The sequence below is a fragment of the Lissotriton helveticus genome, chromosome 7, assembly GCF_964261635.1.
Source record: "Lissotriton helveticus chromosome 7, aLisHel1.1, whole genome shotgun sequence".
Lineage (NCBI taxonomy): Eukaryota > Metazoa > Chordata > Amphibia > Caudata > Salamandridae > Lissotriton > Lissotriton helveticus.
Window position 1 is genome coordinate 138,355,696 of NC_136068.1, and position 27,052 is coordinate 138,382,747.

General features: G+C 46.9%; 1 protein-coding gene across 3 annotated transcripts in view; it reads right to left on the minus strand.

Annotated features, from left to right (window-relative positions):
- Positions 1–27,052, minus strand: part of LOC144768246 (interferon regulatory factor 4-like) — a 237,736-nt gene that overhangs the window by 46,346 nt on the left and 164,338 nt on the right. For all 3 annotated transcript variants that reach the window (XM_078651763.1, XM_078651765.1, XM_078651764.1), the window contains 2 exons: positions 21,887–22,279; positions 20,437–20,555 (listed from right to left, as the gene is read on the minus strand). In XM_078651763.1, the coding sequence (XP_078507889.1) occupies positions 20,437–20,555; positions 21,887–22,279 (512 nt within the window). The remainder of the gene's footprint in view (positions 1–20,436; positions 20,556–21,886; positions 22,280–27,052) is intronic.

The window sequence follows — 27,052 nt, forward strand, 5'->3', positions numbered from 1 at the left end:
CAACGTGGAGTGCGCCTCGCATTGGGCATCTGTGAACTTTAATCTATTTCGGCCGGTCCGGTCGAGAGGTGCACCGCCGCTGAAAGGAGCGGTTCCCCTGCTTTTCAGCTTAGGAGCAGAGCGGACCAACTGGTGTTTGGCAGTATGTGAAAAGGTGTTGGAGGCATAACGAGGACACTCAATTTGTAATTTACCGCATCTTGCCAGCAGCCCCACTTGGGATTCATTTCAACGGACTTCCAGTCCCATAATGCAGTATTGTAACTCACCTGTGTGGCATTGGCTGGTTGAATCTGTTTTCAATAAAAGGGAGTACACTGGAAATCCAAAATGGTGGCAATATGTGGGAGCAGCGTATCCTATGAAGAAGGGCGGATGCCCGAAACGCGTCAGGTAGCTGCAGACGCCGTCATGCCTGACACCCTTTTCCTGATCCTAATAATTCACCAACGTGGAGTGCGCCTCGCATTGGGCATCTGTGAACTTTAATCTATTTCGGCCGGTCAGGTCGAGAGGTGCACCGCCGCTGAAAGGAGCGGTTCCCCTGCTTTTCAACTTAGGAGCAGAGCGGACCAACTGGTGTTTGGCAGTATGTGAAAAGGTGTTGGAGGCATAACGAGGACACTCAATTTGTAATTTACCGCATCTTGCCAGCAGCCCCACTTGGGATTCATTTCAACGGACTTCCAGTCCCATAATGCAGTATTGTAACTCACCTGTGTGGCATTGGCTGGTTGAATCTGTTTTCAATAAAAGGGAGTACACTGGAAATCCAAAATGGTGGCAATATGTGCGAGCAGCGTATCCTATGAAGAAGGGCGGATGCCCGAAACGCGTCAGGTAGCTGCAGACGCCGTCATGCCTGACACCCTTTTCCTGATCCTAATAATTCACCAACGTGGAGTGCGCCTCGCATTGGGCATCTGTGAACTTTAATCTATTTCGGCCGGTCCGGTCGAGAGGTGCACCGCCGCTGAAAGGAGCGGTTCCCCTGCTTTTCAACTTAGGAGCAGAGCGGACCAACTGGTGTTTGGCAGTATGTGAAAAGGTGTTGGAGGCATAACGAGGACACTCAATTTGTAATTTACCGCATCTTGCCAGCAGCCCCACTTGGGATTCATTTCAACGGACTTCCAGTCCCATAATGCAGTATTGTAACTCACCTGTGTGGCATTGGCTGGTTGAATCTGTTTTCAATAAAAGGGAGTACACTGGAAATCCAAAATGGTGGCAATATGTGGGAGCAGCGTATCCTATGAAGAAGGGCGGATGCCCGAAACGCGTCAGGTAGCTGCAGACGCCGTCATGCCTGACACCCTTTTCCTGATCCTAATAATTCACCAACGTGGAGTGCGCCTCGCATTGGGCATCTGTGAACTTTAATCTATTTCGGCCGGTCCGGTCGAGAGGTGCACCGCCGCTGAAAGGAGCGGTTCCCCTGCTTTTCAACTTAGGAGCAGAGCGGACCAACTGGTGTTTGGCAGTATGTGAAAAGGTGTTGGAGGCACAACGAGGACACTCAATTTGTAATTTACCGCATCTTGCCAGCAGCCCCACTTGGGATTCATTTCAACGGACTTCCAGTCCCATAATGCAGTATTGTAACTCACCTGTGTGGCATTGGCTGGTTGAATCTGTTTTCAATAAAAGGGAGTACACTGGAAATCCAAAATGGTGGCAATATGTGGGAGCAGCGTATCCTATGAAGAAGGGCGGATGCCCGAAACGCGTCAGGTAGCTGCAGACGCCGTCATGCCTGACACCCTTTTCCTGATCCTAATAATTCACCAACGTGGAGTGCGCCTCGCATTGGGCATCTGTGAACTTTAATCTATTTCGGCCGGTCCGGTCGAGAGGTGCACCGCCGCTGAAAGGAGCGGTTCCCCTGCTTTTCAACTTAGGAGCAGAGCGGACCAACTGGTGTTTGGCAGTATGTGAAAAGGTGTTGGAGGCATAACGAGGACACTCAATTTGTAATTTACCGCATCTTGCCAGCAGCCCCACTTGGGATTCATTTCAACGGACTTCCAGTCCCATAATGCAGTATTGTAACTCACCTGTGTGGCATTGGCTGGTTGAATCTGTTTTCAATAAAAGGGAGTACACTGGAAATCCAAAATGGTGGCAATATGTGGGAGCAGCGTATCCTATGAAGAAGGGCGGATGCCCGAAACGCGTCAGGTAGCTGCAGACGCCGTCATGCCTGACACCCTTTTCCTGATCCTAATAATTCACCAACGTGGAGTGCGCCTCGCATTGGGCATCTGTGAACTTTAATCTATTTCGGCCGGTCCGGTCGAGAGGTGCACCGCCGCTGAAAGGAGCGGTTCCCCTGCTTTTCAGCTTAGGAGCAGAGCGGACCAACTGGTGTTTGGCAGTATGTGAAAAGGTGTTGGAGGCATAACGAGGACACTCAATTTGTAATTTACCGCATCTTGCCAGCAGCCCCACTTGGGATTCATTTCAACGGACTTCCAGTCCCATAATGCAGTATTGTAACTCACCTGTGTGGCATTGGCTGGTTGAATCTGTTTTCAATAAAAGGGAGTACACTGGAAATCCAAAATGGTGGCAATATGTGGGAGCAGCGTATCCTATGAAGAAGGGCGGATGCCCGAAACGCGTCAGGTAGCTGCAGACGCCGTCATGCCTGACACCCTTTTCCTGATCCTAATAATTCACCAACGTGGAGTGCGCCTCGCATTGGGCATCTGTGAACTTTAATCTATTTCGGCCGGTCCGGTCGAGAGGTGCACCGCCGCTGAAAGGAGCGGTTCCCCTGCTTTTCAACTTAGGAGCAGAGCGGACCAACTGGTGTTTGGCAGTATGTGAAAAGGTGTTGGAGGCATAACGAGGACACTCAATTTGTAATTTACCGCATCTTGCCAGCAGCCCCACTTGGGATTCATTTAAACGGACTTCCAGTCCCATAATGCAGTATTGTAACTCACCTGTGTGGCATTGGCTGGTTGAATCTGTTTTCAATAAAAGGGAGTACACTGGAAATCCAAAATGGTGGCAATATGTGCGAGCAGCGTATCCTATGAAGAAGGGCGGATGCCCGAAACGCGTCAGGTAGCTGCAGACGCCGTCATGCCTGACACCCTTTTCCTGATCCTAATAATTCACCAACGTGGAGTGCGCCTCGCATTGGGCATCTGTGAACTTTAATCTATTTCGGCCGGTCCGGTCGAGAGGTGCACCGCCGCTGAAAGGAGCGGTTCCCCTGCTTTTCAACTTAGGAGCAGAGCGGACCAACTGGTGTTTGGCAGTATGTGAAAAGGTGTTGGAGGCATAACGAGGACACTCAATTTGTAATTTACCGCATCTTGCCAGCAGCCCCACTTGGGATTCATTTCAACGGACTTCCAGTCCCATAATGCAGTATTGTAACTCACCTGTGTGGCATTGGCTGGTTGAATCTGTTTTCAATAAAAGGGAGTACACTGGAAATCCAAAATGGTGGCAATATGTGGGAGCAGCGTATCCTATGAAGAAGGGCGGATGCCCGAAACGCGTCAGGTAGCTGCAGACGCCGTCATGCCTGACACCCTTTTCCTGATCCTAATAATTCACCAACGTGGAGTGCGCCTCGCATTGGGCATCTGTGAACTTTAATCTATTTCGGCCGGTCCGGTCGAGAGGTGCACCGCCGCTGAAAGGAGCGGTTCCCCTGCTTTTCAACTTAGGAGCAGAGCGGACCAACTGGTGTTTGGCAGTATGTGAAAAGGTGTTGGAGGCACAACGAGGACACTCAATTTGTAATTTACCGCATCTTGCCAGCAGCCCCACTTGGGATTCATTTCAACGGACTTCCAGTCCCATAATGCAGTATTGTAACTCACCTGTGTGGCATTGGCTGGTTGAATCTGTTTTCAATAAAAGGGAGTACACTGGAAATCCAAAATGGTGGCAATATGTGGGAGCAGCGTATCCTATGAAGAAGGGCGGATGCCCGAAACGCGTCAGGTAGCTGCAGACGCCGTCATGCCTGACACCCTTTTCCTGATCCTAATAATTCACCAACGTGGAGTGCGCCTCGCATTGGGCATCTGTGAACTTTAATATATATATATATATATATATATATATATATATATATATATATATATATATATATATATATATATATATATATATATATATATATATATATATATATATATATATATATTACCTACTGGCGGTAGGTAGTTATAGTTAGGATTGTTTTCCATAGGAAATCCGCAACATTCTATTGGGAATAACTTTGGCGCCGAATGAGGGATCTGCCTGTAATTTTCCTTAACTTTGCCTCGCTGCGCTCCGCTCCTTCCCTGAAAGTTTCGGGGGGATCCGTCAAGCGGGGGCCGAGATAAAAGTGGGTCCCAAAACGTGTTTTCCCCATGTTAATTTCCATAGGGCGGTTGGACTCACTTTTAGCCCGAACGGCTGAATGGATTTCCACCAAACTTGGCAAAATTGTAGGGACTGGTACCCCGATGTGCCTTTGCTATGTCTCAAGATATATGCTCCAGTGGTTTTTACGAAAATTAACTTTGAAAAAATATATATTGGGCTACATTGGGCTATATATATGTTAGAGCCCAAATGTAGCCCAATGTAGCCCAAAGATGGCCACCAGAGACAAAAAAAACAAATGTAGCCCAAATATCAGCCAAATGTAGCCCAACTATAGCCCAATGGCGGAATAGCCCAGAGTGTTCTAAAGAACAACTAGAGCGCTAACAGTCTTACTTATGACAAAAGTATGGCACACCTGAAGTCATCTTGATTGGAATAAAGTGTTAACACTTAAAACATTTAATTTGCAAAGGAACAAAATGAGGGGGTTCATTTTGCCATAGAAATTATGATTAGTGCTGAAGAAAGAAAAATTAGGGCACATTTTGAGTGACTTCTCAAATCCTCTTATATTTCATTAAAAAAATTCTGATATGCAGTCTCCCAAGATGGCCACCAGAGACAAAAGAGCCCAAATGTGGCCCAAATATCAGCCAGATGTAGCCCAACTATAGCCCAATGACAGAATGTCCCAGAGTGTTCTAAAGAACAACTAGAACGCTAACAGTCTTACTTATGACAAAAGTATGGCAGACCTGAAGTCATCTTGATTGGAATAAAGTGGTAACACTTAATACATTTAATTTGAAAAGGAACAAAATGAGGGGTTTCATTTTGCCATAGAAATGTTATATATATATATATATATATATATTCACTGAAAAAAACATAGGTTTCACACCAGTTATAGTTAGGAATTAGTATTTAAAAAACCTATTAAATTCACTGAAAAAACCATAGGTTTCACACCAGTTATAGTTAGGTGGAAATTTTACTCGCATAAAACCATTGAAATTCCCACGTTATAGTTAGTTGGACTAACTATAACTTGCGCGTGCAATGCACTGCTGATGACGCCACATATTACATCACTCATGACATGGTCAGTGACATCACTCATGACATCACTGATGACATCTCAAATGACATCACTGATGACAACATCCTTGTGACAAAGTGGCAGACCTCCTATCAGCATAAAATAACCTTTGACACACACATTCAAAAATAGAAACTAACATTTTCTTAAAAAAGGAGAAACCAATACCAATTACAACAACTTATTAGGTAATTCCAACATCTACATACACATCCACTCATTCACCAACAGTTCTATATAGTCACTCATGCATGTACTTACTCATCATATGTACTCATACACCTATACATCCTGTTACAGCGGAGCTGGCCAAAATTTTGGATAATTACACGCAAATTCCTCAACCGGCGCCAAAGTTATTCCCAATAGAATGTTGCGGATTTCCTATGGTAGCCAATCCTAACTATATATACCTACTGGCTATCGCCAGTAGGTAATATATATATATATATATATATATATATATATATATATATATATATATATATATATATATATATATATATCCTGTGGAAGGCAAACACCGAAACGCTTAGACTGTACCTTATTGCACTGATGAAATGGGAATGAAATGTTTTAAAAAATAACCCCGAAGTGCTGCCTTGGCTTCTGCCGAGTTTCTGCTGAGCATATAGAACACTGCGGAGAGGTACGGAGTGATTAATCACACAGACACACACACATATATATATATATGAAACTCTGGATTTTCCAACCACCCCCCACACCACTGATCGACCAGCATAAACATAATGCATGGTGGGAGTTGAAGTTCGGACATTCACAACGGTCTTCAACAGGTGAGCCGATTGCCAGGGAAGGAGCGGAGTGTCGTCACCACTACATAGGTGGAGCATAACATCTTGAATTTTGACTGGACTATCGTGAGTGAAGGGCGCTGACGAAGGCTAAGACTGCCGAAATGCATTCGCCGCCACTCACGGAATGCATTTTTGAATAAAGGTGTTTTCCTGCTGAACCCCCTCTGGCCTCCACCTTTTCTTTGCTGGGAAGGAGTTGAAGTTATAGTTAGCTGAACATTTCACTCATACAAAACCATTGAAATGCCCCCATTATAGTTAGTTCAGCTAACTATAACTCGCGCGCCCGCAATGCACTGCTGATGACGTCACATATTACATCACTCATGACATGGTCAGTGACGTCACTCATGACATCACTGATGACATCTCAAATGACATCACTGATGACATCACTGATGACAGCATCCAGTGAATGTGTCTTTCTGAAAAATAAATATTTTTTATATATGTATATCTAAAGGTCGACGGAAGCATAAATGGGTGAATAAGTGTCTAAATGGATGCTTTTTTTGTAAAATTGATTGTATAACTGATTATTAAGTGCATCTTAGTGAATACATGTATTAACGAGAAATGTTTAAATATTTAAATATCTGTATCTGTGTCTCACTTTGTGTATAAGTGGCTGCATGGGTTGGTGAGTAGCTACATGAGTGTGTATATGGGTTATTAGTTTGTTTTTTGAGTATCGGTATGAGTGTCTGTATGGTTCGGTGGGGGATATTACTTAGCGTAGGGATGCATGAATGAGTGACTCACTGTTTTTATGTTTTTTGAAGACAGCATGTGTGCAGGACTGTATGGGTGGATGAGTGTGTGTATGGGTGTGTTAGTGAGTGACTGTCTTAATAGTGTCTTTATGAGTAAGTATATATATTTTAAACTAGTATATGTGAGTATTGATGTATATAAGTGAGTATATGTGAGAGTGAGAGATTGGAAGAGTTCCTGTATAAATAAGTATGTGTTTCTATAAGTGATTGTTTAAGAGAGTAAGTATGTGTACGTTTCTGTAGAAGTAAGTGTAGTGGTGTGTGTATAGCTGTATATGCAAGTAAATGGATGTTTGAAAGTTTATTTGCATGTGTGAGTATGTGTGTGAGTAACTCTATGGATGAGTATCGGTGTGTAACAGGATGTATAGGTGTATTAGTACATATGATGAGTGAGTTCAAGTATGAGTGACTATATAGAACTGTTGGTGAATGAGTGGATGTGTATGTAGATTTTGGAATTACTGAATAGGTTGTTGTAACTGGTATTGGTATCTCCATTGTTTAGAAAATTTTAGTTTCTATTTTTGAATGTGTGTATCAAAGGTTATATTACGCTGAGAGGAGGTCTGCCACTCTTTCACAAGGATGATGTCATCAGTGATGTCATCAGTGATGTCATTTGAGATGTCATCAGTGATGTCATGATTGATGTCACTGACCATGTCATGAGTGATGTAATATGTGACGTCATCAGCAGTGCATTGCGGGCGCGCGAGTTATAGTTAGCTGAACTAGTTAGCTGAACTAACTATAACGGGGGAATTTCAATGGTTTTGTATGAGTGAAATGTCCAGCTAACTATAACGTGTGAAATCTGTTTTTTTCAGTGAATTTCTAAGGTTTTTTTAAATGCTAATTCCTAACTATAACGTGGCTGAAACCTATGTTTTTTTCAGTGAATATATATATATATATATATATATATATATATATATATATATATATATATATATATATATATATATTGCAGTTTTTCATCCAAGGAACAATCCAATAGATTCGGAAAGATGAATTGCGGACCCAAAAGTTCTTTGTGCCAAATAAGTTTATTTTAGAGCACCCTGCATCGCCGCCATGACGCGTTTCAGCCCCACCTGGGCATTGATCACATATATTTATATATTATGTTTTTTTTTTCCTCCTCTCACCAATAAGCTTCTGTGAGTCTTACGGAGCCTATGTTTCGATCTGTGGGTCCTCCGGCTTACCGCACCTGCTTAGGTCACCTGACCAGTCCCATTTAGTAGGGGAACTTAGTGTAATCATAGGACCAACTATATTAATCTCAAATTACTTCCCCATCTCATAAAGGGCAGCCAGATGTTTATGGGACTGTCCCCTTCTCCTTCATGGTCTAGGTGAGCCATAGCCAGTGTGGCTTTAAGCCAGTCCTCTCTCTTCGGAGGGAGGGGATCTTTCCACTTTCTACAGACGTCTCTCTTGGCAAGTAGCACTAAGTATAACTGTAACCCACGGTGAATCTGCGGTGCATTCTGACAATACAAACCGGCATCACCTAAAAACACTAATGACAAATTAACTTTAATATTGGCTTTGAAAATGTCGCAGAGAATGTCACCCACTCTCTTCCAAAAGATTTTTAATTTGGGGCACTCAAAAAAGATGTGAAAATCGTTGGCATTGGGAGTCATGCATCTAGGGCATTTTGGAATTGGTAATCGGGCATATATATATATATATTTTTTAAAACATTCTTTTTATTGAACCATTGCTTCTTGCACCTTTCAATATATCTGAGGATCCCTTTTTTCTGTTTTTACTGATTTCTATAGATAAATACAGACAGAAAAACATTTATTTTCTTGCCTGTATTTGTTTTTAAATGTGGATAAAAACGGAAATTGGGTGCTATTTGAGTGATTCTAAATACACTTTGCCATGCCTGCCAGTGTGGATTGATAGGTAAGGGGGTTAAAAAGAAAGGAATTTTAGTAAAGAGGTTTAAAATGCAGTAGATCTGCACAAGGCTGATACTGAAATGTGCATATTTTCATTATGGGTTTATGCGTTCCGGAGCAGCGTGCTCCTCGCCAAGAAAGTGCTTCAAACTCCATTAGGGGGAACAAGCGCTATATAGATGCAAACTTTTTTTTCCCTCTTCCATCCCTCTGCTATCCTTCTCAATCCAAACTGACTAATATCCACCACTCAAATTACTTTCATATATCACTATACTAATTCACCACTAATCCTAATGGGTTCCGGAGTAGCGTGCTACTCACCAAGAAAGTGCTTCAACGCCCCATTAGGGGTAACAAGCGCTATATAAATGCTAACCTTTTTTCCCTCTTCTAACCCTCCGCTATCCTTCTCAATCCAAATAACTGACTAATATCCACCACTCAAATTAATTTCATATTTCACTATACTAATTTACCACTAATCCTTTATGGGTTCCGGAATAGCGTGCTACTCACCGAAAAAGCTCTTCGACGTCTCGTTAGGGGTAGTAAGCGCTATATAGATGCAATTACAATACAATACAATACTACTGGAGCGATGGACATGCCCTGGTGTCCCGAGAGCCTTCCAGGTACTGGGCAGTTTTTCCAAACATTTCAGGTTGTACTTGTACCCAGTCCACAACATGATGTGGCCCATCCATGTCCCAAGCCCGGTGCTTAATTTGTTCAAATAAATGTGCAGCAGCTCGGTCTAGTGTGGGTGTTTAGTGCGATCGGGGTGGGGGGGGTTTAGGGCGGGGGGTGTTAAATTCTATTTGTATTGCTCTTCATTTTTTCTCTTGCATTTCAATATGAAAATGTCAAAGTCAGTATAACATGCTCTGATTGTGCAGACGCCTCTGCGTTAAAGGGCCCTGCTGTATATTTGCCATTTGAAAAATAAAATCTGTTTTAAAACAAGCATTTGCAATGCAATAGGTCTCGCATTCGCGAAGGTTTGAGCTATGGCCATTGTAAGTGACAATGCCTTTTATTTATGTGTTGTTTTTTTTTTGCTCAAATTTGGTTTTATTGAGTTCAGAAAGCAATACAATACAGCATTAAGACCAACAAAGCTTCGCACAGGATTTCCAATCTTGTGTGCCGTATATACCTCATACTTCTGAGCATTAGGGAAGGATGTCATGTGTCCATGTAAGCTCGTAGGGTGGAAACCTGAACAGACATAGCAAGCTAGAACCCCTGTACCTGTACCTCCCCCGTGGCCCTCCCTAACCCCAACTGCTTCCCCTCCCCAATACCTATCCTCCCCCCTGCCCCCTCCCCTCGGTGTGTTCCAGCGAATTTTTGGCAAGTGCCTAAGGGGACTCGTACTAGGCCGTGCATTTCTCTGCAGTCCTATTGTGGAATTCATCCGATAATCTGAGGACCCTTAGGTATTTAGGGCATGTAAGCTCATTAAATTCTTGGGTCAGCAGGGAAATGATAGGCTGCCATATGTCCTTGAAAGTATCGGATGTTTGTGTCAGCGAAGCCTGTATTCTCTCCATCCCCATTATGTACCATAGTCGATGTAGCCACCCTGTGTGTGTAGGTTTCCTCGACGTGCCCCATAGGGAGAGGATGTGTTGTGTTGCAGCTCCTAACGCCAGTCCCATCTGTTTCCCTCGAATGGATTTGAGTGGGAACATGAGTCTGTTAGGGAGACAGAGGATCGCGTACGCTGGGAAGCGGGGAAGCTCCGTCTCAAAGTACGTATCAATGTCCCTGAGTACCCCCTCCCAGAATTCCTGCACCTCCGCGCAGGCCCAAAGTATGTGTAGCATGGTCCCCGTGTGCCCGCAACCCCTCCAACATGTGGGGTCTCTCCGTGGGTTACCCTGATGCAGGCGTTCCGGTGTCAGGTGCCAGTAGTAGGCCACTTTCACTGCTGATTCCTTGCTGGCTGTGTTTCTAGCGGTGTGGTGTGCTCGATAATAGATGTCTTGCCATTCTTTGTCTGAAAGCGTGCGTCCTATTTCCGTCTCCCATCGCTTCTGACCCGCTGATCTCGTCGTGGGTGGGGTGGGCGTCAGCAGTTTGTATAATTCTGTGATGGCCCTCGAGTCCTTGGATTTAGTGAGAAGCCATTTCTCATATGGAGTGAGGGGGCGGCCGACGAGGGGTTCAACGTCTTTGTGTGTAAGCCAGTGCTTATGTGTTGTTTTTAAAATAGATAAATAAAAGGCATTGTCATTTACAATGACTATCGCTTAAACTCCTGCAAATGCGAGACCTATTGCATTGTAAATGCAGCACAGCTTTTTTACAGCACCAGTGCGGCTCCTGGTTGCAGCAGGCAGGCTCGGGCCATGTCTGCTTTAACACAGCCATGCAGAGCACCAGTGTCTGGGTGCAGCAGGCAGGCTCGGGCCATGTCTGCTTTAACACAGCCATGCACAGCACCAGTGTCTGGGTGCAGCAGGCAGGCTCGGGCCATGTCTGCTTTAACACAGCCATGTGCCTCCGCACTGCCTCCCCCTGCACAGCATCAACACTCCACCTTAAGGTGGCACCGCCCTGCACCTTGTGCTCCTGGGCATAGGAGGTAAAGAGGCAAGAAGCTCCGGCCCGGAGGGCGGAGGTCACTGCAGCCCTCCCGGGGACGGGCGCCCTCCCCTGGCTGCCCCCTCTGCCCCCTGCCACCATCCTGTCCAGTGCCACCTTAAGCAGGCCACGAGGAGAGCATCCGTCCGGCCGTGTCTGTACACAGTACCCCGTGTGGGGCTCTTTAAAGATGCAGTGCCTGCTCTCACACAGGGTGCCCGGGGCCGGAAACACGTCCACAGCAATCCGGGCATCCACAACCTGTTCTGTGCAGCGCGCTGAAGCCGCAGCCTCTGGTGCTAGGCGCTTTATAAAGAAGGCATTCCATTCCACAGGGGCTCTTTAAAGCTGCAGTGTCTGCTCTCACACAGGGTGTCCGGGGCCGGAAACACACCCACAGCAATCCGGGCATCCACAACCTGCTGTTTGCAGCGCACTGAAGCGCCAACCTCTGGCGCTAGGCGCTATATAAAGCATGCATTACATTACATAGGGGCTCTTTAAAGCTGCAGTGTCTGCTCTCACACAGGGTGTCCGGGGCCGGAAACACACCCACAGCAATCCGGGCATCCACAACCTGCTGTTTGCAGCGCGCTGAAGCGCCAACCTCTGGCGCTAGGTGCTATATAAAGCATGCATTACATTCCACAGGGGCTCTTTAAAGCTGCAGTGCCTGCTCTCACACAGGGTGCCCGGGGCCGGAAACACGCCCACAGCAATGCGGTGCATCCACAGCCTGCTGTTTGCAGCGCGCTGAAGCGGCAGCCTCTGGTGGTAGGCTCTATATAAAGCATGCATTACATCCCACAGGGGCTCTTTAAAGCTGCAGTGTCTGCTCTCACACAGGGTGCCCGGGGCTGGAAACACGCCCACAGCAATCCGGGCATCCACAGCCTGCTGTTTGCAGCGCGCTGAAGCGCCAACCTCTGGCGGTAGGCGCTATATAAAGCATGCATTACATCCCACAGCCGATTCTGGAGGGCCCGAATCAGGTCGTGGGAAGGTGTGGGGTGGATGGGTGTGCTCAGCAGAAACCCTGGAGAGTGGTGGAGGGGTGGGGGGGCGGTGCTGATTCTCCTCTAGTCGAGGATCACACGTCGCCCGATTTCGGATCGATACGTTGTCTGCCAGCCCGACCTGCCTCACCCCGACTCCCCCTTCTGGGTCGGGACAGGACTGCCAAAGGGAAACCCACACACTCTGCAGGTGCCCGCATGTTGGAGGGGTGCCCTTCTCTTACTGGCTCTTATTTATTTAGTTAATGCAATTTTATATAGCGCAAACTTTTACCCAAAGGTGTCCGAGCGCTTTACTATAGAACTCAGTAAGTTACAGAAGGTACACTTGATGGAATTTACACATTAACGACTTACATATATAATCAGGATTATAAACAAGCATTGAAGAAAGCTGTTTAGACGTGAGCGAAACCGAAACCTATTGTGGGGCGGGACTTCCGTTTTCTGAAGCCCGCGCCCACGGAGTAGCTGCCCAGAGGAGAAGTGGTGACGCGGGGCTCCCATGCCCGAGGGAGAGCCCCACGGAGGCTGCAGAAGTCCGGAGTGCCGGTGATTGGGGCTTAGTTGCAGGGTGGAGGGGGTGCAGCGGGGGTCTTGGTGCGCTCGTGTGTGTGTGTGTGTGTGCGGGGGGTGGGGGTGTTCTCTATGTGTGTGTGTGCGTGTGTGTATGCGCGGCGGCGAGGGGGTTCTCTGTGTGTGTGTGTGCGTGTGCGCGGCAGGGGGGTGGAGGCGTTCTTTATGTGTGCGTGTGCGCGGCAGTGGCGGGGGGGGTTCTCTATGTGTGTGTGTGCATGCGTGTGTGTCTGCTTACAAGGAGCCATGGGAGACAGGAAGTGCGCGTGACCTGATCCGTTTACGCGCGCGTGCACATCACTTGTCTCCTGTCTCCCTTGGCTCCTTGTAAGCAGGAATGATTACAATAGAGGCTTGCAGCGACGATCGCTTCGCGATCGGTTCGCAGTGCGAGCCCTAAAAATGTGCAGCAGCCAAATGCCAGGGCTGCTGAGTACCAAGGTGGTCTCAAGGTGGTCTAGTCTTGATTCCACCTCATACCACTTTCTTCTGCGACTCTCCACTTTCTTTCTCTATTTCACTCTTGCGGGTACTTTTTAATTCCTGCTGTCCCCCTTGTCCTATTTGTCTATCTTTCAATTTCTCCTTCTCTCTCTTTTTTTGTCTTACTTCATCTTGCTCTGGGTCAAAGTCTGATGAAGTCTGAAGTTCTAGTCCTCAAAGATAAGTGTTGGTGCCTACCACCTGCACAAATTAAGCATTTAGTTGGCAGGAAAGCTAGGTTGGATGAGGTGTTCTGCCAATGCCAACCTCCAGACCAATGGGCACTAGCAGGTGGCCTGCCCTCTGGAGCATTTGGTTTATCTTAGGGGCGATGATAATCAGGATGCCAGCTCAGACCACCTTTTCTGTGTTTTGTGACTTCCATACACAGGACCCACTATTTAAAACACCACTGCCAAACCTTTCCTCTAGTTCATGCAAAAGCATGCAGTAGGTGTTGGATCAAGACGCCCTCCTTTCAAAAGTAAACACGCATTTACAATGCAATAGGTCTCGCAGCATTAAAGTTTGAGTTATTGGCATTGTGTATGACAATGCGTTGCATAACTTTTTTTTAGCAAACTTTGAATTGGTGAGCAGTCAGAGTGTGTGCAAGAGTATGCTGTTCTTGAAAGCAGTGTGGTACAGAGTGCAGGAATTTGGATGACCTGAGCAATGTGGATGATGCACCTCACGCATGGGGCTGACGCAGTTATTATTCACACAGCTCTGATGATGCACCTCACTCACGGGCTCACAGTTGTTATTCACACAGCTCTGATGTTGCACCTCACGCACGGGGTTGACGCAGTTTTTATTTACACAGCTCTGATGCACCTCAGGCACGGGTTCACAGCTGTTATTATTCACACAGCTCTGATGATGCACCTCCGGCACAGGTTCACAGCTGTTATTATTCACACAGCTCTGATGATGCACCTCACGCACGGGGCTGACGCAGTTTTTATTTACACAGCTCTGATGATGCACCTCAGGCACGGGCTCACAGCTGTTATTATTCACACAGCTCTGATGATGCACCTCAGGCACGGGCTCACAGCTGTTATTATTCACACAGCTCTGATGATGCACCTCGCGCACGGGGCTGACGCAGTTATTATTCACACAGCTCTGATGATGCACCTCAGGCACGGGCTCACAGCTGTTATTATTCACACAGCTCAGATGATGCACCTCAGGTACGGGGCTGACAGTTATTATTCACACAGCTCTGATGATGCACCTCATGCACGGGGATCACAGCTGTTATTATTCACACAGCTCTGATGATGCACCTCACGCACGGGCTCACAGCTGTTATTATTCACACAGCTCTGATGATGCACCTCACGCACGGGGCTGACGCAGTTTTTATTTACACAGCTCTGATGATGCACCTCAGGCACGGGTTCACAGCTGTTATTATTCACACAGCTCTGATGATGCACCTCCGGCACAGGTTCACAGCTGTTATTATTCACACAGCTCTGATGATGCACCTCACGCACGGGGCTGACGCAGTTTTTATTTACACAGCTCTGATGATGCACCTCAGGCACGGGCTCACAGCTGTTATCATTCACACAGCTCTGATGATGCACCTCAGGCACGGGCTCACAGCTGTTATTATTCACACAGCTCTGATGATGCACCTCGCGCACGGGGCCGACGCAGTTATTATTCACACAGCTCTTATGATGCACCTCAGGCACGGGCTCACAGCTGTTATTATTCACACAGCTCAGATGATGCACCTCAGGCACGGGGCTGACAGTTATTATTCACACAGCTCTGATGATGCACCTCATGCACGGGGATCACAGCTGTTATTATTCACACAGCTCTGATGATGCACCTCACGCACGGGCTCACACCTGTTATTATTCACACAGCTCTGATGATGCACCTCACGCACGGGGCTGACGCAGTTATTATTCACACAGCTCTGATGATGCACCTCAGGCACGGGTTCACAGCTGTTATTATTCACACAGCTCTGATGATGCACCTCCGGCACGGGTTCACAGCTGCTATTATTCACACAGCTCTGATGATGCACCTCAGGCACGGGCACACCATTCAAAAGTTTTGAAAACAAACCAAACATGCATTAAAGCCATCCTTTAAAACAATGTTAATCAAAGCAATGCCACCTTTAAGATTAAATCAGGAACTCCTGTCATTGGAAATCATGTCTCTAATCTCAGAGGGACATCCTACACTTGGATTCTGAATAAAATGTCACTTTCTGCATTCAGTATTTCAGGATTTGCTTTCCAAATAAAATGCTTACAAAGGCAGAGGCATATTATTTAACTTAAATTCCTGCGTGTTGCGATCCGACAATAAGTGTGGAGGTCCCACGATATATACATATAATCTGTGCTGAACATTACTTTACTTTACCGTGATAAGATACGAAAGCAGAGCGACAGAGCTGCTGAACAGGAGAGCGAGCCCTTCTTAAAATGGCCAATGACTGCAATATGTGCGCGCGCACTCGAAAACGAAACCTAGCGTGGGGGCGGGACTTCCGTCTTGTGCGCGAAGCCCGCGCCCACGGAGTTCCTGGTCCGAGGAGCAGTAGTGACGCGGGGCTCCCATGCCGGAGGGAGAGCCCCGTGGAGGCGACAGAACACCGGATTGGCGGTAAGTGGGCCTTGGGGGGTGCTCGTGTGTGTGTGTGTGAGTGCGCGTGTGTGTGTGTATGTGTGCGACGGCGGGGGTGTCTGTATGTGTGCGTGTATGTGCGCTCCTGTGTGTGTGTCTTTGTGTGCGACGGCGGGGGGTGGGGGGGGGGGGGAGTGTCTCTGTGTGCATGCGTGTATGTGCGCTCGTGTGTGTGTGCGCATGCGTGCAGGGGGAGGTGTGCCTGTGTATGTTTGCGCTTCCCAGGAGACAGCCACGGTGAGCGCGGTGCGTGCCAGTTTCAAATCGCCTCCAAGGCGATGCGCGCGGCCAGGATTGTCTCCTGGAAAGCAGACACGCGACAAAAGGTTCTCGGCGAGAACGCACTTCCGTGCGCTTAGCCGAGACCTAAAAATCCCTAGCACACGTAAATGTTTTAGAAGCACAATCAAATGACAGTAGTAACTTCGTATGACAACACAAATATATACACTGGTCAAAAGAGATTTCTTCAATCTTTTATTCTGTGCGATGAACCTTCACATGTATGAGTTCTGTGACAGATCGAGAGCCAACACGTGTTTTGTCGCTTCTGTTACATATACATGCTCCTTTTTCAAGGCTGTACGAGAAATAGACACTCACTATTGTTAAATCTCTCACATGTACATGGCTGTAAGAGACAAACCCCAAATTCTCTGAGACGTGTACATGTGAGAGATTTAACAATAATTACGTTTGTAAAAGTCATAAGGTGAAATTGGCAGGACAATTGGAAATTATATTCTAAAAGGAAAAATATAAAATACGGTGCTTTTTTGCTTGAACATTTTTTCTTTGACATTAGAGTTTAAATGTTGAAAATGTGACTGAACGCTAGGTGTTTTAAAGCCTCGTCGTGGGTAGTAAGCCCTATATAAATGCAAATACAAGCCAATGCCTGGACTTCATACATGTCCCACTGGTGGTGTGAGCCTGAAGAACAAACTCTGGAATCTCTTAGGTTTGCCAATCCACCAACTTCTGCTAATCTGTTCAATAATCTCCATTGCGGATGTGGCACCGGCTGGCACAGTTTAATGGATAGTTCAGGGGATGCCAGTGGTTTTAACAGGGCGCCTTGTCTTTACAGTTAACCTTGTACAATGGACAGCAACTTAGATGCACTTTCCTTGCACTTTGCTCATGTGTTACAACTTCAAATTTTTTTTGCAGCTTTGTACAGCGCAAACCAGGTCCAAGGACATGAAAGTTACATTGCACGTGGTCAGATTCATTTTTTTAGGAGATTAACTGAGTTGCCCTGAATCACGGGAGGTGTTGCGCTGACGCTGGGACTCAAACTAAATTCTCCAGTTCTAAAGTAGGCCCCATCCCCTCCCCTAGTCCTTGAATTTTCTGATTTAGCCCTTCTTTGTAATCAATCACGCAAACACCTTTGTCTAGATAGATTCCCCGTAGAGCGTCAGTGGTTGAACTTGTAACAAATATATTTTGCAAGTTGCCTTTATTTAACTCCCAGGACAGACACAGATCAGCAATTAATAAACAAGCAGCAGGAGCGGGAGGGGGAGCAACAGAAAATGCCCCCGGAATCCCGCCGCGGCCGCACCGGAAGTCAGGCAAGGTCGCCTGTGACGGGGGCGGGGCCGCGTCCGGACCGGAAGAGGAGGCAGCCGGAGTCAATGCGTCTCGCGCCCCGGGGCTCCTGTGAGCTGTGGAGAGCCCCGGGGCCGCGCCAGCAGGAGGTTGCGCGCCGCGTGCTGAGAGCAGAGTCCCCCGAGATTGGCCAGGTAAGTTCAAAAGGGCTGGGGGGACTTGGTGCACTCGTGTGTGTGTGTGTGTGTGTGTGTGTATGTGTGCGACGGTGACGGCGGCGGGGAGGGGGGCCTTGGTGCACTTGTGTGTGTGTGTGTGTATGTGTAGGGGGGGTGTCTCTGTATGTATGTGCGTGCGTGCGTGCGTGCATGGGCGCTTGTGTGTGTGTCTGTGTGTATGCGCATGCGTGTGTGGTGTTTCGAGCTTCCCAGGAGACAGCGCCTGGCCACAGCGCGCGTGCGCGTGGCAGTTTCAAATCGCCATGCGCGTGGACAGGATTGTCTCCTGGGAAGCAGACACGGCAGCAATAGGTTCTCGGCGGAGACGCGCTTCCGCGCGGCTAGCCAAGACCTAAAAATGATGTAAAAACCAATATTTTGAAGCTGTGAAGAGTCTTGTATTAAATGAGAGGCATCGAATATACAAATGACACATCAATATGAAAAAGCCATAGAATCAACACAAATAATGGCATACACAAGACACCACAACATATACACTGGATCTACTTGGCACATAAGGTTATTCTAAAAACGAAGCCTTTGCTTTATAATAAAACCTAGCTTTTTATTTGTGCACATTAATGTTTTGCTGCAGGTCACTGAGCTCGTTTGGGAGGTTGCCTGCTTTAGTAAACGCAACACTGGATTATATATACTCTGCAAGGTTTGTAAAGTTACTATTTTGTTTCTCTTGGTCTTTTCATGCAGTAATAAATGTATCACCACTAAGTTTTGGAGAGGTGTATTTTACCAAGTTCAGTACAAAGAGTGTGTTTGCCCGTCACTGCAGGTTGGAGGCACCGCTTCCATCACACAATACGAGTTGTTATTTGAGAAGTGTACTTTTAATTACACCGAGACATTTGTTATTACCCGTGTGGCTCTTTAGGTGCTTTCCTTATAGTTGGTCATTAACAAATTAGTTATACTGTACCAATACTTTTGTCAACCAAGCCAGGGTTCTCCTGAAAAGATTGCATAACAATTCTGCTTTAATTCCAAAGTTTAATCGCTTGTAATCTGGAATGTGGTTGTCTGGGGCCTGGCCATTCACAGCCATTAATGTGAATGTTTGTAACATCTGGGGGGGCTGGAATCTGCGGCTGCACCCAAAAAAACTGCAAAGTTGACTGAATGTAGCATTTCTATTCTAGATATACAGATTTGCTTTACTGAGCAGATTGTGTGTAATTATACAGATGGTAACCAAATAGCAAATACAGTGAAGTAAGTTCATGTTCTGAATTTTAAAAAGTGAAAGGCCATACAACCAATAGCCATTGGTTTCTCTGCCATGTTGGTTAGAAAGCACCTGGCAGAGGTGTATGATAATCTGGTTGTGTGCCTCATGGCAACTGTGATGGGCCACATGTTAGTTGAAACAGTATTTACAATTGTTTTATTCCCATTGACAGAGGATTGAATAATGGTCACTTTTTTCTGATGGGGTGCACTGTATCAGGTGGGCAGTACTTGTTCTGTGACATAATCATTTCTCTGCTGTGCCTCATGTGTGTCCACCTGGCACATAATTTTCTGTAAAGCTCACAAATGTCTTTGCGGCAGGAGAACTGTGCTCCTCAGTACTGTGGCAGACCTTGAAGTACTAGAATATTTCAAGAGTTTCCATTTAGACATGAGTTTTAACCAGTGTTTAAGAACATATGTTCTTTAAAATGCACAGGTTAACAGGTTGATTTAACTTTTTAAACAGTTCACCTGAAAAGATCTAGCTCCTTTGCTATGAGTGCTCGCTCACTGAAGAGAAGTTGTGGCCTAATGGCCAGAGCTGCCAACGTTGGAACTGGGGAACCAGGTTTGAGCACCGGCATCGTCTCAACCTCCTGTGGTTATGCATAAATAACGTATTTATTTATTTATTTATTTCATTTAGGGTTTTATAGAGCGCGAACGTGACCCGTTAGGGTATCGGAGCGCTTTACAGAGCTAAGCAGGATGCTTACAAAAGTTCAGAACAGACCAAATCATGTGAACGTAAATCTCCATGTGCCCCCAAAAAATAATCTGACCTTGTGTAATGTAATATGGTGCTCACATAAAGGCGCTCCAATGCCTTTGGGCCAAACTCGCACTATATAAAACAAAGAAATAAGCTGTAGCTGCTGGAGACCGATAAGAGCATTTCCCAGGGATTTTGGTTCCACTTTCACCTCTGCTACTGTGAAAATCAATACTAAAGCTACAATCACAGTATTGTGATCAATTCTGGAGGCCTGTAATCCTGGTGGATAAAAATAGACTGGCGACAGTCCAGAAACTGAAGCCCACAATGTGCAATAGTTTAAACAATAACTCACCCTGCCCCTACATCACTCCCTCCTGTGAATTACAGACTTACATGTGCTGTGATCAGTTTTTTGGTGTTCTGTTGGGTAGTTTCTGGAAATTCTTCCCCAAAACAAAGTTGAATCTGGTATTTTGGTGCAGGCTTGCCATTCTTCATGAAATCTCGAAGCTCTGAAAGCAAGAAGCAGACTTTGAGACTGGGCTCCTGAACAAAACCATTCTCAGGTCTCAATCTCACAGAGAAAGGTTTCCTAAACACATCCAGAGACTCCTCTGCACCCCAAAAAGATATGCTCACCCTTATCCAATCAGAAAGAGATCCACAGCCATGGAGATATGTTATTACTATCCAATCTGGATCAAGTCATTGAGGCGCTTCCCTTGACCAACACACAATATGCTGCTGTTTTAAAGAGAAGCTCTTCCCAAATTCAAAACAAATCTCAGTTTAGTTTCGGAGATTCATTCCCCAAATGCAACTACAGACATGTGCTTTCCCAAACAAATATATTGCAAAAATAAAAACAGCTGGAGCTGCCAAAAAGTCTATTCAATACAGAGATGTTCCCAAAATACAGAGGGGAGGAGGTCTCACTTTCACTAGACATGTTCTTCTGACCTAACTGGAGACAGATCCCATCTCAAACAGATACTTTCATCACAAATAAAACCAAACAAGCTTTTCATCTTACTAAATTAAGGCATCACCAGGGAAACACTACTCATTCCCGAAGATGTGTTTTTCGTAGGAAATTCGAGACCGTATCCATCAAAATAGACATGATCCCCAAAAATATGTTATAGGTTAACAGCCCAAAGAGACATCTTCTCTATATCCAACCAGAGATAAATGAGATATCTGCACACAAAAGTACATTTCCATTTCCAATTAGCGATTATGTCCTACTGAAAGACAGCTCTCTATCTTCGGGAGACAGCAAATTCGCAGGCATTATGAAATGTAAAGGTGCTCTATAACAAGCCGGACACTGAGCAACAGAGAAATGAATGTTCTAGATTATGCCAAAGAGACACACTCTCACCCCTAAGGGATTTGGTGGCAATATTTGAAACAGTTCCTAATATTCAAAATGTAAAATATAGAAAATCTATAGTAAGAAAAAAGACTCTCCCTGCATTTCCTTAAATCAAAGAAAGCAATCAGTACCCATGAGACAGCACTTCTCCAACCTGAGACAAGATTTATATCACATCAAGAGAGATCACCCACCATAAACAATCCAAACAAGAGTCAGACGCTATACACCAAGAACAAGCATTCAAGCACAAAGATGACAGTGCCTGAGAAAGGACTCTGTTTTATAGATAGTATTCTACAGACTACACAAAGCTGCCTATGAAATAACCCACCATCAGACACCAGTTCTTCAGACTTACAGATTCCAGGCAAACCTCTCAGATAGCCCCTGCTATCAACCCACCATACACCCTCCCATAAAGGGTTCTGGGTCTGGCCAGCTTAATTGAATGCCTTGACTTACCTTTCAGGAACTGCATTGTGTCTAGCAGTTTGTACGTCTTCTCCCTCTCCAATTTGTTAGGCTGGTCCTTGCTGGGCGCCATCGGGCCGCTCCAGTAGACGCGCCCCTGACACTGACGCTTTGCAAAGACACCTTCTCCCGCCACCCAAAGCAATACCCCTCGATCCAGGTGTGAAAGCAAGCGTTCGAGGACCAAGATGAAATCAGGAAACCCACAGACACTCATGGCCCGCGGTGAAGGGAATGGAAGCTGTTCAATGCAGGAAGGGCCATATAAGTGCTCATCATCTGCTGGTGTGAGTTGGTGTGTGATTCTGCAGCCTTCCACAGTGCGGGTTGTGAACTCCTTCACTAGCACATCCCGATAGTATAGGCGTATGTGGAGCCAGAAATCTGTAGGTGCAAGGAGAAAATAGGTCAGAGAAAGGCGGGACAAGATGAAATCACAAGCAGATTAAGATAAAATAGTGTCAATCCAAAAGAATCCTATTGTTCACAGGTGTTATGATGCCATATTTAGGGAACAGGTGTTTTTTGGTATGCAGGGCTTCGCCATCCTCAACCCTTCCTTCCTCTTAACTGTGTGCAGTACTCTGCTGCTATGTTTTGCTATACAAATCTCAATAAATATTGTGATGGAGGCTTCTCTCTTGGAATGGGTGCCTTTATCACAACAGTTGTATCCCTCGGGGAACAAGAGAACAAGGTCTGTTGTAAACGGCATTGAAAAACACAGATACACATATTAAGACAAAGGGCCTTATTATGACTTTGGTAGTCTTGGAGCAGTGCCGCCACGTCGCTGCCCCGTTCCAAGACTGCCAAAGCCATAAGAAACCGCCCAACGGATTACATTATTTTGTCACTTGCAGGCGGTTCTTGGCAGTCCCACTGTGGTGCCTACGAAAAAGGAGCCGCAACTGGAGCGTCAAAGACAGTTCCTGCATGGCATGGATTGTGAAAGTCATGCCCTGCAGGAACTGGGGGGTGCATGCATACAGGGGGGCACACCATGTGCTGCCCTGCATGCATCTCTGGCACAGAGGCAACAGGGGACGCTGTAGAGCCCCCTTGTTTCTTCACCTCCACAATTTTTATGGTGGGATCACCACCATGAAAACTAAACTATGGCAGTGAGGAAACTCCCAATATGTTTGGCGGTGCTGCAGAGGCACCACCAGCAGATTAGGAGCATCCGACTGCTGCAAGACTGCCAGGGATTGCGGATCACTGGCGGCAGCAGCTGTCCCATGGTGGTCAAATCGCAATACTTGTAATAGTACGGTCGGACCACCACTGCGGCAGTAGACGCACTGCCATCATGGTTTTGGCGGTCCACTGGACCGCCAAACTTATAATAAGGCTCTATAACTTCCATCAAATGGGTAGGTTCTGGTAGAAACCTCTCTCCATGCACATCGCAACATGTTACAATGAAATGCCACTCTGGGGGACCCAAGTGGCTATGGCATAGCACAAGCACCCTTAGGCAGGCAACTGAGATACTGGCATGGGCTTATGACCATTGCTTGTCTTGAAAGGAGCCCCCCCCCACCCCCCAAAAAAGTAGATCTGGTATATTTTTATGAAAATATCTGTTCGGAACACGAAAAAAGCTGTGACAGAAGCCTCACTAAGCCTCAAGAAGGAAACGTGAAAATGCTGGTCACCTCTCTTCCTGTGCCCCTTTTAGCCCTTTTTAGGTCTCGCGCCTCATGTAGGGGGTTTGAAAACAGAGCTAGGAATCGCACACGCTCATGTGTGTGCTTTTCCTTTTGGGCCACGCTATTGGCCTTTGCGTGCGTCCTTTTATCAAAGACAGCACGCAATTAGTCAAAGGCAGGCGCATTGCTCCGCCAATGGCCTATTGGTGTCTGTTACACGCACCGCTGCCATGTGGTTTCAATTATCGTGGCCAGACACGGGCGAGATAATTGAAACCACATGTCTCGCTGTGGCGCGCGCGCACCACTCGCAGGCTTCTTTTTTGGATCCATTTCACAGGGAAGCAGCTAAATGAAAGAAGGAAAGAGAGGTGGGCTGCTCGTGTGCACCACTCGTTTCCTTCGGCTTTTGCTAGGTTTATTTTTTTGTATCAGTATGGTATGGACCCTAATGCTACCTTGTTAAACACCTGTGGCTTATACGCTACAAGATTAGTGCAAAAGGGGAAATGATTTGCCCAGAATCACACAAATTGTTGAAGTGGGAAGCCGCGACCAAAGCCCACGTTTCACGGATTTTGCATGGGGGCCGCGCTCTCTGTTGCGGGCTGAGCAGCGCCGCCTCCTCTGGACAAGCGCGGCGCCTGGATGCTCCTCTCTCTGACTCAGGCGAGCGGGCGGCTGCGTTAGCAACGCTATTGTTTAACCAAACAGGCTGAGCTCAAACAAGCGCCTTCAAAGAGCCCCGCCTCTCCCTTTCTTCTTCCAAGTTTGACACATTATGGGGATGCAGCGCCTTCGCCTGAAATGTTGAGGACAAAATCTGTCGTTTTCAAACTGGCCAAAGCCTGCGCGCGAGGGTGCTGGGCATCTCTCGCGCGAGACTATTTTTGACCAGTTACTGAGCTCAGTGGGTTAAAGAGCCAGAGCCCTGCAATTCGTAACTCTGCAGGTCACAGTTTCGAATCTCAGGAATGTAGTCATTCATCCTTAAGAGATTCATAACAAGCATTGAAAATGCAACAGGTCTCGCCTTTGGTTAAGTTAAGGCCATTTGCTTTGCTAATGGTATTGTATAGCAAAGCAAATGGCTTTAACTTAACAAAAGGCGAGACCTATTGCATTTTTAATGCTTGTTAGTCTTCTGCAACACTTTTTTTTTTTTATTATAAGCGATTCAGTATTATTCCTGGACATGCTGTAGTGTAGTTCCTATCAGCCTGATTCATGAAGCGAAATAGCGCCCGCAATGGCAGCGAAAACGCAATTGCGGGTGCAAAACATGGAATCGGCATTCATGTACGAAATAGCGAAATCGCAAAAAAATAATAGCGAGCGGAATAGCGATTACGCTGTAAAAGTCGCAGACTCCGGGAAGTCGAGCATTAGCGAAAATGAAATAGCGACCAACCACGGAATCTGCGAATTGAATAGCGAAACGCAATACTGTCTCAATCGGCATTCATGAAAGAAATACATTAGCGAAAAATCGCTAAATCGCACATTAGCGCGGCGCAATTTAAGGACAACTCAAAGCAGGTGGTAACCATAAAAGCCATGATTAACCAAATTTTGAAAAACTGTTAGCCAATCACCAACAGGTCCAGGCCTGACCAATCACACATAAGGACATTCAGCAGCAGCAATAGGCGTTCCACAATGCCTGGGATGTACATGGTGGTGAGGCGGCGAAGGCTACAGCGAGCAGCACGGAGGAGACGCATGAGGCAGGCACGGATTTACCGGCAGCGGGTCACCTTGCTGGGGCAAACCAGAGAACAGATTTATGCCAAATACAGGCTGAATGGGGAAATGATCACCTGGCTGATACAAGAACTCGACCCCATCATGCAGCACCCAACAAGGCGAAACAATTCTGTGCCCACACATGTGCAGGTATTGTGCAGCCTGCACCTCCTGGCATCCGGCAGTTTCCAGGGCATAGTAGCCGCTGCTGGGGGGATTTCCCAGCCCACCATGTCACGCTGCCTCCACACTTTTGTTGACGCCATGCTCACCCAGCTCCACCAGCACATCACATTTCCCACCAGCCAACAGGATTTGGACCTCACAAAACTACAATTTTATAATGTTGCCCATTTTCCCCATGTCCTTGGCTGCATAGACTGTACCCACGTCGCCATCTGCCCACCAGCTGGCACGGAGTATATGTACCGCAACAGGAAGTCGTACCACTCCCTCAACATACAGATGGTCTGCAATGCCAAGACCATCATCACTGACATTGTGGCCCAGTACCCAGGGAGTACCCATGACTCCTTCATCTTCAGGCACAGCGGACTCCACACACGACTGATCAGGGGAGAGTTTGGGGAAGGACACCTACTTGGTAAGTACACTTTGTCGACAATGTCACATTGCTATGAAGTAACTGCGCTGCACAGGCAATCAACATCTGCTCCTCTCATTCAGGTGACAGTGGCTACGCCCTACGGGAATACCTCCTGACCCCTTACCTCAACCCTGCCACACCTCAGCAACGCCGCTACAATGTTGCGCACATCCGGACAAGGAACTGTATTGAAAGGACATTTGGCCTGCTCAAGAGCAGGTTCCGTATACTGCACAAGACAGGTGGGGCCATGTATTACAGTCCTGCAGCGTGCTGCCGCATTGTGGCTGTCTGTGCAATGCTTCATAACATTGCAACCAAGCGCCGGATACCAGTTGACATCTCAGGCAGTGAATCTGAGGGGGACGACCGGCCACCAGCACATGCGCACCATGCACGCGGGGAGAACCCAGCTGAAGGCCACAGACGTCGCAACCACATCACAGCTAACAATTTCTAGCCCACCCCCTTCCCCCACCCCACATATCACAATTGCATGCAAACTGTAATGATTACACAAGGCGTATGTGTGCACCAAAATAAATGTATTTGTTTGAATCACAAAAAAATAAATGGGTGTTCGTAATAACTATATACAAAAAGCAGTATTCATGCATACTGCATGGGACGCTCCATTGCAGGCTTAAGTTCAGCCTGCGTCTGTGTCCCTGTCACAATGTCATTGCCGTCTCCGGCGCACAAGTTGCTGGCGCCTGGGAGCCTCTTCCTCTTCCTGGGCAGCTGGAGGTGGAGCACCCCTTGCGCTGCGCCTAGGTGGGGGGGCCTGCGTGGCAGAGTGGCTGCTGACACTAGAGGCACCCTCACTAGCATCATCACCCCCCACAATTGCCGGAATCACAGGTGCGTGCAGTGCGGTGACCGCGGTTGTCAAGTGCTCCAGCACCCGGGTGATATCTTCGCAGCACTGGACGAGTTGGTGCTGCTGGGTTAAGGAGCGGCGCGCAAGCAGGGTGGTGGCATTTGCCGAGGCATAATTTGAGCGGCTGTAGGTGGACAGCCGGCTCAGCAACTGGTGGTGGCGCCTGCTAGCAACACTTCGGTGCTTCACCAGCGCAGCAGTGTTGTGTTCCATAGCCGTCGTCATGCGGTCAATGGCCGCCGTCATGCGGTCCACCCTGTCGCCCACTC